Source organism: Conger conger, chromosome 5, assembly GCF_963514075.1.
Source record: "Conger conger chromosome 5, fConCon1.1, whole genome shotgun sequence".
In the NCBI taxonomy this organism is placed as follows: domain Eukaryota; kingdom Metazoa; phylum Chordata; class Actinopteri; order Anguilliformes; family Congridae; genus Conger; species Conger conger.
In genome coordinates, this window is record NC_083764.1 from 36294733 (window position 1) to 36310293 (window position 15561).

General features: G+C 39.4%; 3 protein-coding genes across 5 annotated transcripts in view; 2 read left to right on the forward strand and 1 right to left on the reverse strand.

Moving 5' to 3' along the window:
- The window catches only part of si:dkey-119f1.1 (Structural maintenance of chromosomes protein 6-like), a 31157-nt gene extending 27090 nt beyond the window's left edge, over nucleotides 1-4067 (reverse strand). Inside the window, exons 1-3 of one of the 2 annotated variants that reach the window (XM_061241713.1) lie at nucleotides 3928-4067; nucleotides 2389-2529; nucleotides 1590-1707 (exon numbers count right to left, since the gene is read on the reverse strand). In XM_061241713.1, the coding sequence (XP_061097697.1) occupies nucleotides 1590-1707; nucleotides 2389-2520 (250 nt within the window). In that variant the 5' untranslated portion in view covers nucleotides 2521-2529; nucleotides 3928-4067. Of the gene's footprint in view, nucleotides 1-1589; nucleotides 1708-2388; nucleotides 2530-3919 lie in introns of both variants that reach the window. The other variant, XM_061241712.1, reaches the window with a different exon arrangement.
- A 17-nt stretch (nucleotides 4068-4084) lies between these two features.
- On the forward strand, nucleotides 4085-12174 carry LOC133128322 (flap endonuclease GEN homolog 1). Of its 2 annotated transcripts, XM_061241714.1 has the most exons (14): nucleotides 4085-4240; nucleotides 4640-4808; nucleotides 4993-5185; nucleotides 5287-5463; nucleotides 6126-6236; nucleotides 6361-6434; nucleotides 6577-6662; nucleotides 7204-7354; nucleotides 7473-7509; nucleotides 7595-7675; nucleotides 7868-7998; nucleotides 8110-8171; nucleotides 9307-9456; nucleotides 10029-12174. In XM_061241714.1, exons 2-14 carry the CDS (start codon nucleotides 4648-4650, stop codon nucleotides 11426-11428), a joined length of 2814 nt encoding a protein of 937 aa, XP_061097698.1. In that variant the 5' UTR covers nucleotides 4085-4240; nucleotides 4640-4647; the 3' UTR covers nucleotides 11429-12174. The 2 variants fall into 2 exon arrangements, with proteins under 2 accessions (XP_061097698.1, XP_061097700.1); XM_061241716.1 differs by lacking the exon at nucleotides 4085-4240 and having other exon boundaries at nucleotides 4467-4808.
- A 2090-nt stretch (nucleotides 12175-14264) lies between these two features.
- On the forward strand, nucleotides 14265-14705 carry msgn1 (mesogenin 1). The gene has a single exon (XM_061241083.1). It carries the CDS (start codon nucleotides 14265-14267, stop codon nucleotides 14703-14705), a length of 441 nt encoding a protein of 146 aa, XP_061097067.1.
- Nucleotides 14706-15561: the final 856 nt, after the last annotated feature.

A 15561-nucleotide genomic window follows, 5' to 3' on the forward strand; every position in this document is an offset into this window, starting at 1 on the left:
TTTCTCGAACCATAAACAAGACATCATGAAAAACACAATTTGTAATATCACCAAATACATTAAGATAAAAAACATTCAAGTAAAATAAAACAAAAAATAAAACAATAAGTTCGAGAAGGGACAGGATGAAGCCAAGGCTTATCTTGTCCTGCCCCCTCTATGACAAGTTTATATTAGAAAAAGTAGTAAAAGTCAAAATGAATCAAGTAATTACTTCACTAATCACTAGTTACTTCAGAATAAAAGGTTCAGCCCCGGAATTATACACACCTGACTCATTGAAATCCTAATGAGTAAATCACCTGGGCCTTGATAATAATCTTTTTTAAAAAGTAACAAAGAATTATCCCAAAAAAAAATTTCTATTTAAATTTAAAGCAATCTTGCTTATAAATTTCCAGAAAGGTCTCATGTTTAACCCTGTACCACTTAAGAGTTCAGGTGTGCTTTCAATCAAAGAGATTCTTTGTAACAGACATACCAGGGGTGCCCAAAATTTTGCACCCCACTGTAGTGTCGCTTTTCAGTTATTGGTAAGACGACACAACACAATTTTGGACCGCATTGACACAGACTTTATTGAGATTTCAAATAATACCAGGGCTGGATTTGGATTTGAGGGCCAGAGTTGGGTTGTTACATCATCTCCAAATCTGTATCGTCAAAGACACGTTCCTGCATGCCGTCCATACACTTCACACAATACAGGGTACACAGTCAAAAGCTTTCCCTTCTGCTTTACCAAGCCACCTGTTATTCTCACCGAAATTAGCACTGTCAGGCACGTTGAAATGAAAATGGCCAGGCAAAACGGAACAATAACCAAATCAATTACGAATATTTCTAAACAACTGATTGCAATATGATGCAAGCACATAATAGTAATATTATGCACATTAATTAATATAAAGTTTGATGATTTCAGCAAATAATTTTAATTAAAATTAAAACAACTCTTACAGCTTTGTCGCAACTTATGTTTGTGTTTGCATGACATGAATATCGTACTATTACAGCTAAAAATTGAGGACTTGGTCGGCAAGAAGAACACAACCCTGCAGTTTGTGCTGTGTCTAAATCTTATCAGCCACCCGCCATATATCAAAATACATGGGATCTTTTCTTACATGCAGTACCAAAAAAAGATCTAACAACATGCAAAGTCCAGCGGTCTGAGAGAAGTGGCGACTTATACGTGATGTTAATGTTTCCAATACAGTAATGTGAATGAGATTTGGCATCGACAGCCAAATCTCAATGTGACTTTGTAAATCTCATGCAAATAATCGGTAGACTGTCGCTATCTTGGGGCCACACGTGTGTCAGCCCAGGGCCTCCAAACCCCTTAATGCGGGCCTGCCTACAGAAATGGAGATAGGGCAAGTCATGTAGTCAAGCTAATTACTGCAATCATTGTTAGCCCATATCTTCCTGATTAACAATCCAAGACAAGTGTAATTTTGGTTCCAGAGGTTTCTTAGAAGGCCAAATCAACATTCCAAATCTCATGTTTATGCAGTCCAAAAGTGTGTTGAACCCAAGAGTTGATTAAATTGCTAAGCCACTGTCAAAAAAATTAATTAACTTACTTCCATTGTTTCCAATAACAAAGTTGACATTGTCTCCAAAAGGAAAAGGCCCCAACAAAGAGTGGCACATGAAGTTTTTCAGGAAAATGCTTTCAACTAACCCCACTTCTCCGGTGGTCTGAAACGAAGGAAAATAGAAGCTTAGTGCACTCCTTCACCACTCACAGAGACACGCACACACATACACTCCGTGATCACTTTATTAGGTAGACCTGTACACCAGCTTAACACAAATATTTAATCAGCCAATCACATGGCAGCAACTAAATGCATAAAATCATGCAGATGTGGTCAAGAGGTTCAGCTGTTTTTCAGACCAAATGTCAGAATAGGGAAGAAATATGATCTAAGTGACTTTGACTGTGGAATGATTGTTGGTGCCAGGCTGGTTTGAGTATCTCAGAAACAGCTGATTTCCTGGGATTCTCACGCACAGTAGTCTCTAGAGTTTGCTGAGAATAGTGCAAAAAAACTAAAAACTAAAAACGGCCGGGCAGAAACGCCTTCTTAATGAGAGAGGTCAGACAAGAAGGGCCAGTCGAAGATGACAGTAACACAAATAACCAACAGTTACGCAATTACAACAGTAGTATGCAGAAGAGCATCTCTAAACACACAATGCGTGAAACCTGTAAGTGGATAGGTTACAGCAGCAGAAGATTTAATAAGTCTAAAAAATAATAAATCCAATAAAGTCTGTTCACTGGGTGTATACAGGTGCAACAAAGAACTATCACACTACTCAGTAGGCTTAGTTATTGTAGGTAGTTACATGCTGTAGCAGATAATTCTAATGTACCTTTACTGAAGGGGCAGTCGGGAGGGTAGCTTGACTTGGTCCAACTATGTCCTCCTCATCATCCTCCACTTGTTCAGACCTGGCTCTTTTGTTATTGCTCTCATCTGAGGACCTATGTTTCCTTTTAGACATCTCTTAATACTGAAACGACACCATTTATTTAAGACGGGTTAGTTCATTTTCGAATATGTCATTAAACTCACTTACCAACACACATCCTGCTTAGTTAGAATAAATATAGCTAAACAAAAAAAACAAAAAAAATTAAGTGTAAAATTCATTCTTATCGAACGAATCCCTCACTTGTTTACATTCTGGACAGATGTGACAGCAAAATTAATCCATCTCCGTTTCCGTCGCTGCACTTTATACACAAGCAATGCTGGAAGCGCTATCCTATCTTCCCTGTGTAACGTAAGTTTACATGCTGAGCAAAATTTTTACTATTGCTAACTTCAGTTCAACTTGACTAACACGTTTCTACGCTTGTGGCATACATTCAGTTCTGTGCTTGTAGGTCAGACACTCTTCATAGTAAGAAGATAGGATAGCATGGATTCTGCTCAGTAAGAAGTTATGACAACATGACTTGCAAAACAACCAGCTACCCTCACTGGCCAAAACGTAAGAGCAACAATTACTAACTAACGTTAGCTCTAGATATTAACAGGTTCATGTCAACTAGCTAGCAATCCAACAATCCAAAATCATACCAGCACCAACATACTTCTTTAAGGGCAAATCAAATAGTTTGTTAACTTCAAGTGTAACATTAGCTAATCGATATGGTGACTTGTGCAACATGATTAACGTTTAACTTCATGATTATCGATAGATTGCTAGGTATCTATGTAACTAACTAACTAGCTACAGTTAACGGGTTAGTATCGTGCTACAGACTGTAAGTTAATCAAGCATCATTACCTAGCTAGCTAGCTACGTTAACTGATGGCTTCAAACACAAACCGAAACCGAAACCCAGTCACTTGACAAGGTGACAGGCAGACAACTTTCCTGAAAACTACGACAGCCAGTCTTTTGGTTCTAACAATGAACAGCTAACCGTTAACTGTAATAATCTTAATATTATTCATTAAAAACGGATATCGTCTATATACGAGTTAATAACTAGTCAACAATAGCTTCCCCACCACACTGTCACTGGGGTGCGCCTTTTACCTTGTCATTATGTACGATATGCTGAGACAGATCGGAAGTTTTAATGAAGAGAAATAATTACACTTTACACGCACAAATATACCAAAGCTGATCTGGAAGTATTTTTATTTTTTTTATTCCTCATGAAAGTTCGAAATATCGTAACTAACTTGGTGTTCGGAACACCATGAGTTTACATCAGCTCATCAGACTAGCAAGCTGATTACGGTGTGTTTAGCTACGAACTTTACTTGTTGGTTAAAATAGCTAGCTGGAGTAGCTAGCTAGCTAGCCATGCAATACTTTCAAACGGTTGTTAGCTTGTCTAATTCACGATGAACCTACACAAAAACCAAAATAAAAAGTTGCTTGCCGTGTTACGTTTTCCGAAGCACTGCCGCTGTCTGCAACAATCGCCTGTACACCATGGACGGTAGAGCTCGCGGGTCACTTCAAAATAGGGGTTGCTCGTGAGCTGCTGGGTTCATGATGGAGTTCACTCTAAAGGCGGGAGAGGATAGACACACCATAGAGAGTTCTGTTACATGAATGCAACGCCGGAAGATTTTTGACGTAACAATTCGGATACGGAAGTGTTCGCTGGAAGAAGCGCTCATTTTGAATTTTGTTGCGGCTTTTCCACAAACAATCAACAACGAAGATTCTAAGTGGCAAGCCTGTGTAATCTTTAACTGTAAGTAAACGTTGCTAGATGCGTGGCAAAAGTGAATTGGATAGCTTGCATCTTATATTTACCGTTTGAAAATTCAGCAAAGAAAACATGGTTGTTGTTTTATAATCTTAGCTACGTTACCATAAAGCACCCTGTACTAACGCTACACACGTGCATTTTAATGTTGCAGTTTAAATTTCATCCATGAAAAATATAGTATCTACAGTACGTTTAATAACTATCTAAACTAATGTAGGTTCATTTAAATGTTAGGTAACGCAACAGCAGGAAACATGATTGCTAGCATATGTACAGCAACCCTTAATCTAAATTTAACTTGTTGTAATTAATGTACAAATGAGGATACATGCCATGTCATGAATGTTGCATGAGTTCGATTCATATCCTGGACTCCTTCAGCCTAAAGAATGGGTGTTCATGAGTTGTGGTCTATCCTGGAACCTGTTCGGGAGTCCGTTCCTCTGTACCACCTCACCGGTAAAACCCTGGCTGTGGATTTGAGCCTGTGGGTCTGCGAGGCCCAGTTTGTAAAAGAAATGATGGGGAGAGTCGTCAAACCTCACCTGCGGTGAGTTCTCTAATGCACAGCAGTCAAGCCACACTCCTTTCATGCATAACGCACTGAGAATAAGCCTAGACATTTCTGCTATTATAATCTGAGTTGAATAGGACAATATCAGATTTACTACCTCTAATTAATAGCTGGATGCATGCTATCCTTACAACAGCAATATTCTGTACTTTTTCTTCAGGAATCTGTTTTTCAGGGTCTCGGCTCTTACACAAATGGGCATTAAGCTGATTTTTGTAATGGAAGGAGAAGCACCCAAAATGAAGGCTGAGACAATGTGTAAGAGAAGTCAATTAAGATGTGGACCCTCCAAGAAAGCCGCGCCCAAAACAACAAAAACTGGCAGATCGCACTTTAAGGCTGTCCTTAAAGAGGTTAGAGTACAACTTTCAAGGTCATTATTACTGCACTCACTTGTTGGGTTGAGTCCTCCGTGCTGCCATGAAGTTTAATGAAAGATCATTTCTGCCTGTAGTGCGCAGGGATGCTGGACTGCCTGGGTATTCCATGGGTCACTGCTGCAGGAGAGGCTGAAGCGATGTGTGCCTACCTGGATTCTCTTGGCCTTGTTGATGGATGTATCACCAATGATGGGGATTCCTTTCTTTACGGAGCCCAAACAGTTTACAAAAACTTCAATATGACCACAAAGGTAATCTTACTGATTTCATATTTGACACTTGACTAAGGTTCCCTTCCCTGTGTTTCGAATTGTATTATTTCACCTTGAGGTAGAAGTAGCATTGCTTTCATAGAGCACTGCAAGGCTCTGTGTGCCAATTAGTATTGAGGTCAGTTTAATATTAATCTCAAGGTGAATTATTAACAATGTTTGTGCTGTTAAGTTTTTATTCTGCAGCAGTATCAATTTTACAACGGCTTGTCGTGTCATTTTTAATTTAGTCTATTATACGCCAATTTTTGTTCTTTGTGCTCTGGTTTGTTTTTCTGTGTCATGTGATGCCACCTACTGTATTAAGTCACTCTCAATTGGTCAGCCTTTTATTTTTGTTATTAATTGAATACTTTATTATTATTCTTATTATTACACCATCTAGGACCTTTGGTTTCCATTGCATTTTAGACACTTTCAATCTATACAGCTGTATTTTAATGTGTTTGATAACTTATATTTTAGTTAGTTATAATTTAAATCAATGGAATATAGCTTTGTTCTTTTTTCCTTTCTTTTTCAACAACATGTTTTAACATTTTGGAACCCATATCGCTCTCATAATTAAATTTTTGTGTGTTTTGTAACTAATGCCCAATTTGCTATTGCACAGATTTGCCATGTACCATGTCTGATTTCAGGATCCCCAAGTCGATTGCTATCGGATGGCAGAAATTCAATCTGAGCTTCATCTGACACGAGAAACTCTTGTGGCTTTTGCAATACTGCTTGGTTGTGACTATCTTCCCAAGGTAGGATGCAGAACTGTGACAATTTTATGTTTACTGGAATATTGGTATGAATATAAAATGTTTCACTCTACCTTCTCTCATTATTATTTCACTCCACTTCTATTTGTTTGTTTCTCCTTTTCAGGGTGTACCAGGCGTTGGGAAAGAACAAACGCTGAAACTGATAAAGACGTTACAAGGTCAGACACTCCTCCAGAAGTAAGAAGAGGTCTCCCAAATTATAACTACTGCTCCATGTATATTTCAAAGAAAAGAACACCCTCCTATGTTAGCATATTGCTCTGTTTTTTTGCAAAGAGAACACACTACTGACATACAGATTTCCCTCTTGTGGTTCTAGGTTCACTCAGTGGCAGAGTGAGGGGCAGGATATGCAGAATCCAACAGTGAAAAAGGTCACTCATTGCCTTGTGTGTCACCACCCTGGTGAGTTTGCCCCAATAACCCAGATTTCTCACTCATAAAAGCTGTTCAATTTGGTGACTGAGGCCAGTTCCAGACAATTTCCCAACATGTATCGGTTTTGAAAATTATTTTTTGTTCTCTTTTGAACATATTTTGTTGTTAAATAAAGCAAAATCTTGTACCAAATGTAATAGTTTTCACACTTTTTATTAGGTCTGAGCCCGTCACACACAACTGTAATCCTGGGCTTATCCCAAACACATTTCACAAATGTGTTTCAAGCATCTGTCTTCAGCCAGCTGGAACATCCATCTTAAAGCAAAGTGTCTGGACTTTGTAAATGAAATGCCTAATCACCCATTGGTCTATGGAAAGATGGAAAAGGTGTCCGGTGTCCGGTACTGGGTTTTCAGAAATTGCTCTTTCAAAGCTGTTTCATGCTGTTTTGTTGTGTTCACTTTTATTGTTGCCACTCACATGTGTTGCCCCCCCATTAAATGCTCCTTGAAGCAGGCTTGTGTTAAGCTGAGTTTAGTGTTTACTAGTGTTTCCCATCTCACAGGCTCAGCTAAGACTCATGAGCGCAGTGGCTGCGCTCTGTGTGGTAGCCAACATTTTTGTCAGCCCCGGGACTATGATTACTCCTGTCCCTGTGCTTGGCATCAGACAGAACAGGCACGGCAGGCTAGCTCCGCTGAAGCCAGCATTAAAAGGTGAGCTGTCCCCCAAAGTGCAAAGAATATATTTTCATTTTTGGCCGCACCGGCAGTTGGGAAGCAAAGTATATCTTTCATTCTTCTGTCAACCTTATCCTGTCTTATCTCCCAACAGGAAAACTTTAGCAAGTGAATGGTTCCCTTTCAAAGAGGTACTTGTCTGTAGGATTGAAATTATGCCAATAAGAAACCATACCATTAGCGAAATGGAGGTTTCATGCACGCCTTGTTTTCCAGATAATTGATGAATTCTTGGTGAACAAAAACAGACGCATTCAGAATGTCGCAACACGGAAACCAAACCTCTTGTTGATGCAGGTACTTCAGCCTCTACGTGCATCTGTATATTAATTGCTTAATTGTTAGACTGTGACTTCATTCTTACATCATAACAAAGTTTTAAAATACTTTAATTCCTTTCTATTCCAGTGAACACTGCATTAGAGCAATTTTATATTCTTTTTTGTATCCTTTGAAAACAAAAATAATTAATTTTATTTAATCCTTTAGAACTTTGCTTTAGACAAAATGGAGTGGCCAAAATCTTATACAAGTGAGAAGGTGCTGGTGCTAATGACTTACACAGAAATGATGAACAGAAAATGTGGAAGAGGAAACACAACACAGATACAGCCCATACGGTACGAAACCACAGCCTGTACCTTACGTTTTCCTGTTAGAGCTGATCTGTCCAGCATTGAAAAAGACTTTCTTTTATTGAGATAATAAAGTTGCTTTTTTTCCTACAACAGGATATTCAAGCCTCGTGTAAGGAGTGGAATTGCTTGCTTTGAAGTAATCTGGGAAAAACCAGGTCAGTAACCTAAAGATTTCTTCCGGCCTTGATAAATGGTCTTTCTTTTCCTTTCAAATGAAAGGTCAGGTCATGTTCACTTGAATGAGTGTTCCGACTTAAACACTTAACCATCATTACCAATTTTGTATGATCACAACACAAGAGGTTAAAGTAGCACTGGAGCCATAAGTTAAATATATGAATAGCTGGATATATGCTTCTTTATACTGGGTGTCCTTGCATCCTGAAGCAGAGGATTACATGAAACACCCACCCATAACAGACATGTCATTGGTGCAATATCCAAATGCCCTTTGCATCTCTAATATGCTCTGAGAAGGCCTGTCCTAGAAAGTGTAAAAGGTCCTACACAATGTTACCGTCTGTTACACCAACTCATCGACCACTGACAGCTCTGCCATCCGTCTGATGTATGGGAATGATGGTAATAAATGAAATCATCAGGGTCGTAAACTCAACATTCAAATTTCAAACCCACAAGTTGTTTTCCAAAGCCTACGGACTGTCACGGCCACCAGTACTAAAATTGAATGTGTCTGCGGTGCGACCACCTGTCTCAAAAGGGCCGTGCATCTCTTTTTATGCCAATGGACCAGACTTCTGAAGCGTATTCCTTCAGGAGGCTGAAGATGGTATCCATGTGGCCTGTTTGAGTCTCATTGTGAGGTTCAATGTGTGTGTGTGTGGGCGAGGGGGCTTGGTGAAGGGGGGGTTGGGTGTCCAGAAGGAGGTGCGAAGTCAGCTTCCTCTCCACACTGGGGAAACTGTCAAACTGCTCTAACACCCCTTTCTCTCTCTACTAACACCCAGTTTCACACAGCTGATTATAGTTCAGTTCAGTTCTACTCACAGATATCTGTGATAGCTGGGATCATCTGTTCAATTCAGAAGTCCTGACATGCAAAGAGTGCATTTAATTATTTTTCGACAAGGGTAGCTGATGAGTGTGCCTTCTTTTCAGAGAGACTTTTATTTAGGTGATTGTGGTCAGAACCCTACAGTTAATTGCAATGGTTTTTCTATAAGATAACTGTGTGCATTTCTCTAAGTGACCAAATAAATAATTCTGCTCAAATCACCTTATACTACTGGTAATCCTTTTTGACATGCTACCGGAATTCTGCTCCTGTAGATCACTACGTGTACGGAGATGATCATCCAGAGGAATGCCTGGACACGGTGAGAACAGTGGAGGAGGAGGCCCTTTTTCAGACCGCGTACCCAGACCTTGTGGACCGCTTCCTGAAAGAGAGGGAAGAGGCTAAGGAGAACAAGCTCAAACGTATGTTTCTAACACTTGCTGCAGCTAACACCCAGCAGGTTTTTGCAAGCACCATTAAACCTCTCTAGGTGGTTTTGGATCAAAGGCCCCCCTTGATTTGCGACATTTTCAGTTTAGTACCTTCACACCTGAAACTGTATGTCTGCCAGTGAAGTTGCTCACTTGAAAGGCTTTGATTAACAGGATGTGACATATACATTATAGCGCCAGTCAGCATAAGCCCATTTCATCTTTCACGTTGTTACAAATTTTTGAATTTTGGCACAGATATCAAACTTGGGCATCCTGAAGGTCCAGGGTTTCTCCTGTTTTTTAGTGCGTTTCAGCAATTAAGTGCTTTATTTAAGTCACTAAGTGCCTAGATTCCATGCACCTTCATTAAGGCCAAAAACCTGTATAGACAGCTTCCCTCCAGGACTGGAGTTTGAAACCCCTAATTTAGGAATAGCTGACTCATTCATTCAGGGAGTGGTGTGGCTTTAAAATAGTTATAGTGCTTCATGTTTGGCAGTTCATGTTTGTCCTTTGCCTAGGCTTGACCATCAGAAAACTTGTTTGTTTTTCCCTCACAGCAAAGAAATGGAACAAAACGAAAGACAAGGAATCCAACATTGGACCTGATGATGTTTCTGATCTCCTCTCCCGAATGACGATACACAGTTCCTCCACTGACAAAGCAGGAACATCTGGCTCTGACACAATTGCGACAGCTGACCGCAAAAATGCCCAGGAGTTGCCAAGGTGTCCAGAGTCCTCTGACCAGCAGAGAAAGGGTAGCAAAGATCATGACGACATGGCTGCACCTCAGGGGATATTTATGAAAGTGGTAGAGCCCAGCCCATCTCCTGTATCCTCTGAGAAGGTGTCAGCAAATGCCCTCTCGCCCTCAGTTTCTGCTGTGATTGAGGCGATGCACTTGAGTGATATCGACTGGGATGGCATGTCTTTCAGCTCCTCTCCGTCTCCACAAGTAAACACTGAGCGTCCTTTACCACCAACTGACATTGACCTCCTCACTCCTGTCAAAGGCCTAAGCGGCACTGCAGAGAAGAAATGTACATCCTCCGACACAGGAGAGTCAGCTGGTCTTGAGGTTTCAGTTTTGAATACTGCAAGAGCACCCGAATCACCGGCTGCTGTAAAACTGTCAAAGATTCCTCTGAGGGAGAGAGTCCTTGCAAGAAACGCCATTAAGTCGAGCGGCAATCATACTGACATAGCGACGGCACAAACATACCCATCTACGAATCCACCTGATTGCACAGTTTTCAGGCCTGTACTTCCAAGTGCACCCTCTAAAGACAGAGGTGTTGTCACACACTTAGGACAGCAACAGTTCCATCTCAAAAAAACATTGACTAGTGATTCTAAGAATCGTGCCAGAGTGAAACATTCAGAAAATCCTGTGATAAAGATGGCTAAAAAGCAAAATGAAAAAGGCTCTGTAGGTACCAAACCTCTGTCACAGCACAAGTTTGTAAAAGCAAGCCGTGATCATGCTGCTTTGCCCCAGCGAAGCCACAGTGACTCAAGTGTTGGGACAGGCCATAAAAGCAGAGCTCAGGCTGTAAAGAAGAGTGTCTGTGTTAGCGTGTGTTCATCCAGTGAAAACAGCGATGCAGAGAACAGACCGGTACGGGAGCAGAGGAGGACGGTCAAGTCTAAAGCCAGGAAGCGGTGTCCATACCTCTTTGATTACAGTCTGAAATCAACCAAAGTGATGGGGCTTCATGCCACTGTAGGGGCTGGCTCAAATACTGTAGACCATGAACCACAGGCTTTGTGCTCAGACCATGGAAAGAGTGGGTGTGCACCAACCATAGAGAGAAAATTGGAGGCAGCTGATGATGGGGATATTTTTATTGAAAACTCTGCTTGGAGTGAAGTGAGCATGGCCAAAGGAGAGGACTCTGTCATTTCTATTGATAGCCCGTTGCCGCTAGCAGAAAGACTTAAACTTAAGTTCAAGTAAAACTCATTATCAAAATGCATGTTTTCCACTCCAAGATTACCAAATGTTAAGAGAATCTTAACTGTATTTTATTTACTAATGTACTTTAATGATTGTATGTCTGTTTCATGTTTTTTTGGATGACAATTGTCCATAATTTCTAAATTCATAATTGACAATGCATTTAGTGTATAGCACCCTTTGATTGTTTGCATTGATTCCAGCACAAAGTATTTTACAGTAGACGAAGCACAAGTAAAATAACACAAAAAGGCTGATAAACGTAAAAGGCTGGAAATTTCATAATCAGATCCCCATTTGCGTTCATATAAATTAAGAATAATTGTATTTCAAGGTAATCCTACAAACCCTGCATTAAATAGCAAAAAACATGTTTTTCCATTTACTTAACTGAAAGCCAGTGCATTCAAATCTACAGGATCAGCTATTCTTTACATAAATAACTAATGGTATGTATCTGGAAGTGAGGGGTATAGGCATATATCGAAGTACGAATCCATTATTACAACATTAGTTTATTAATAGAACTACAGATCCACTTCTATATTCGAGGTACTGTGTATGGATTTTCAGATTTGTTTTTACTATGTTTGTAAATTTTAAAAATACAAATGACATTACCTATTTTGATTTGAAGACTGCTGCAACGTGTTTACCCATGTACATTTGACTATTATTGTAGCCTCAACTTAATTCTTCAGAACTGAAATGCATTAAAATGTTTATCATGAAAAAATAACCCTGAATCGATCCGTGTTCGTCCGTTACTGTATTAACTCGCGACTGCTTAAGATACATGTGGTTTGTTATATCATTATTGGAGCAATTACATCTGTAGAGCGGAAGATAGAATTCGCAACACCGACCTGTCAGAGTTAAGTGTTGAGGTTATAGCTAGCCCGTGTTGGAATTCCTTCATCAACGGTGAGGCAATACACACCTCGGACATGAAAGAGCTGCCTTTTACCTTTATCTGTGACGTCCCTTTAAAGAACAAATGAACCGATGTTGATATGTGAAGCATTAAAAGAACTATAATTGTACATTCGGATTCCATATTCTCAATTCTTATATCCGACAAAGTAATCGATATAAGAACCTGGGCCCTATTTCTATGGCCTTATAGGTCATTAGGCCGATTCAATTCTTCATGTTTTGGGATAAAGTCAGGACGTTAGGTTTCATAAAGGGATTAGACAGGCTTATTGCTGGGACTTAAGCACAAACCTGCAGAACCCCAGGTTTAAGGTTAAGTTAGGAGGATAACATGTAGGCCTATGTAGCCTATAAACCTATCTTTGAAATAAGAGCATATAGAAGGAAACGTGTTTTTTCAGAACGACAAGACGTTTAAAGACGGAGTACATCCGAAGTGAACATTGCAAAGCAAACCCTGCAGAGACTGTATTGCGCTCTCGCATTGGCACATTTTATAGCCTACATTCTCTTGGCGACGCCGAAACTATAATAAACGTTATTTGTCCACTCGTTTCATACACAATGTACAGTACATAATCACTAACAAATATTTCCATAGCGTTCCCAAATTTCGATAATGCCACCGCACTGAAACAATGAATTATATTATTTTTCATCTTACCAGCGCATGGGAAGTCATGAGATTTATATTATTCTAAGTCTCATTGTGCTGGCATTTTTAGGAAGTAAGTAAATCAAAGTCTAATTACGAATTTACTGCAAATAGGGCTATCAGTTCTTCTTTCATTTTGGCCGCTCAGGCTATGTTTGATTTGCGAGTAAAAGACAACATACATTATGAGAGTTAGAGATATATTACTTCGTACCGAGCCCCCGAATAATATATATATATATATATATATATATATATATATATATATATATATATATATATATATTATTTTTCATCTTGTGCGCCCAAGATAAAAAAAAAAAAAGAATTTTGAGAACTTCCTTGGCTCCTTAGCCTACTTTCGATTCAGTGCTAAATTCACTAGTCAAATCATAGTTCACAAATGGATGAGGAAGGAATCTGTGGGAAGTGTTCAGAAAGTGCTGGGATATCAATAATAATAATAATCACTATTGTTGTTGTTGTTGTTGTTATCGTTATTATTGTATTTATTATTTAATTTTGTAGCTATTCTAGCATTCAGTTCTTGATAGGCTACTGTCCTTAGAGTTTTGGTCCCCCTATAGGCTAAATATTAAATGTTACACATTTTTTCTTGTTTATTTGCCACAGTGTTAAATAAACTAATAATTAGGCTATGTAACATTTTTAAAAAACACAAGTGAAGACTAATGAATCCACGATTTACTGATGAGTAGCTGTGATATCATGTCCCAGTGGAATCCAATCCTTTTAAAATTTCAGAGAATAAAAAGAAAAAGTGTCCACTCATTTTGTGTTCTTTAATAATCAAAGTTGTCTTAGTCTGTTTACTTAGTCCAATATTTCGATTAGACAATGGCACACGAGACCTATTCTGTTGATAATTAGCTACATGTAAAAAGGCCAGGTGTACTGAAAGACTTTATTTTCTTCATTAGTCTGTTCACATCAAACTGATAATTGTGGTCATGCCGGCTTAAAAAGCTATTCCCTCAAAAGCGAACGTAATTATTTTTCTTTCTGTTACACATTAGCCATGTATTTAAAGCTATTCACGTATCGGTGACAACGAACACGGTCTTTCGGGAATGCTGGATCTTAGCACTTGATTTTGCTTTGAACTTTCCCCTGAGCTGTGAAATCGTAAACTGTTACAGCGCTCCGCCCGTATAAAGCGTTGCACCAGTGTAAACAGCTCTGTAGAGCGCTTCGATCAGATCAACGGAATACTTAATTCTGGGGATGGCGAAACTCACTGGGGATATCGTTAATTTCGATGGTAACATTGACATGCTAGTCACAAAGATCCTGACAAACTGGGACTGTTGGACACAAAATAAATCTTTTGAAGGCTGTCAAGATTCGTCTCAATGTGCGTCTCCAGAGTCGTCGTTTGATTCGATGTGCTCTTCGCCAGAGATGCCAACAAACACGAGTGGGTGCCCGGATTTCGCATGCGCCTCACAGAAGCCGTCCAAGCCAAAGATGTCCACCAAGCGACGCGTGAAGGCAAGCGAGAGAGAAAAGATGAGGATGAGAAGTTTGGCAGATGCTCTTCATCAACTCCGTGATTACCTGCCTCCTGATTACAGCCAGAGGGGTCAACCCTTAACAAAAATCCAAACTCTTAAATATACTATTCAGTATATCAACGAACTTTCAGAACTTCTCAGAAACGCATAATTATGTATGCACATAACCCAAAGACCTGGGTTAAAGTGGACTGCGTAATATACTGTCGCGCGAATGCAAAATAAGTTAGATGTAGCCGTTATTTCTGCTTTTGAACTTGAACGGACAATTTCCACGTGAGACTGAATTTGCCATGTTTGGGTGTTGACTTTATATTGTTGTTTTAATATTTTTCTATAACCCTTAATGTTGTCTTGGGTTGCCTGATTTACAGCCTATAATATGGGATATTCGACGGCTTGACGAATGCCATAATTCCCATCTGATTTGCTTGAATGGCACTTGAACTTTGCATCATGTATAACTTTGTTACATTATTACTCGCGCATTATAAACGAGGATACAATCGACAAAAGTGATAACGCACATGACAACATTCCAAAATCACTTTCGCCGGTCAAGTGTAAGTAACCATTAGAAATTAATTTGAATTGTAAAGAGATAATAAAAAATAATTTCATTAAAATATGTCGAGGATTCTATTTGAATTCAGGAGTATCCAGGTAATACCATTCACCTAAACTGTTAATTAATCTCCCTGCTGACAGAACTTGAATAAGCCACAAAAAACACACCATACGTATACCTTCACTGTATAATATTGTCTGATCCAGTTAAATCTTTTTATCAGGATTTGTTTCTGTCAAATAACTTATAGGCTAGTAATGTATCAATTTGTCATTGACTCGGATATATGCTTGGTCTCTTACGGATATGATCATATTAAGTAGGCCAATATGAAGCTTTGTATCTGTGGCGTGCAGTCAGCGTGAATTTTCTAGGCTATGGCACATAGCCTATCTATGGACTGTAGGCAGGAGTTGCATGGGCATTTCTGTAGGCCTAC

Excerpts from the sequence above, each read along its gene's own strand:
- msgn1 (XM_061241083.1), top strand. The coding sequence starts at position 14,265 with ATGGCGAAACTCACTGGGGATATCGTTAATTTCGATGGTAACATTGAC.
- LOC133128322 (XM_061241714.1), top strand. The coding sequence starts at position 4,648 with ATGGGTGTTCATGAGTTGTGGTCTATCCTGGAACCTGTTCGGGAGTCC. Across the intron at positions 7,676-7,867 it reads CAAACCTCTTGTTGATGCAG|AACTTTGCTTTAGACAAAAT; the intron begins GTACTTCAGCCT and ends TTAATCCTTTAG. Across the intron at positions 7,999-8,109 it reads ACACAGATACAGCCCATACG|GATATTCAAGCCTCGTGTAA; the intron begins GTACGAAACCAC and ends TTCCTACAACAG.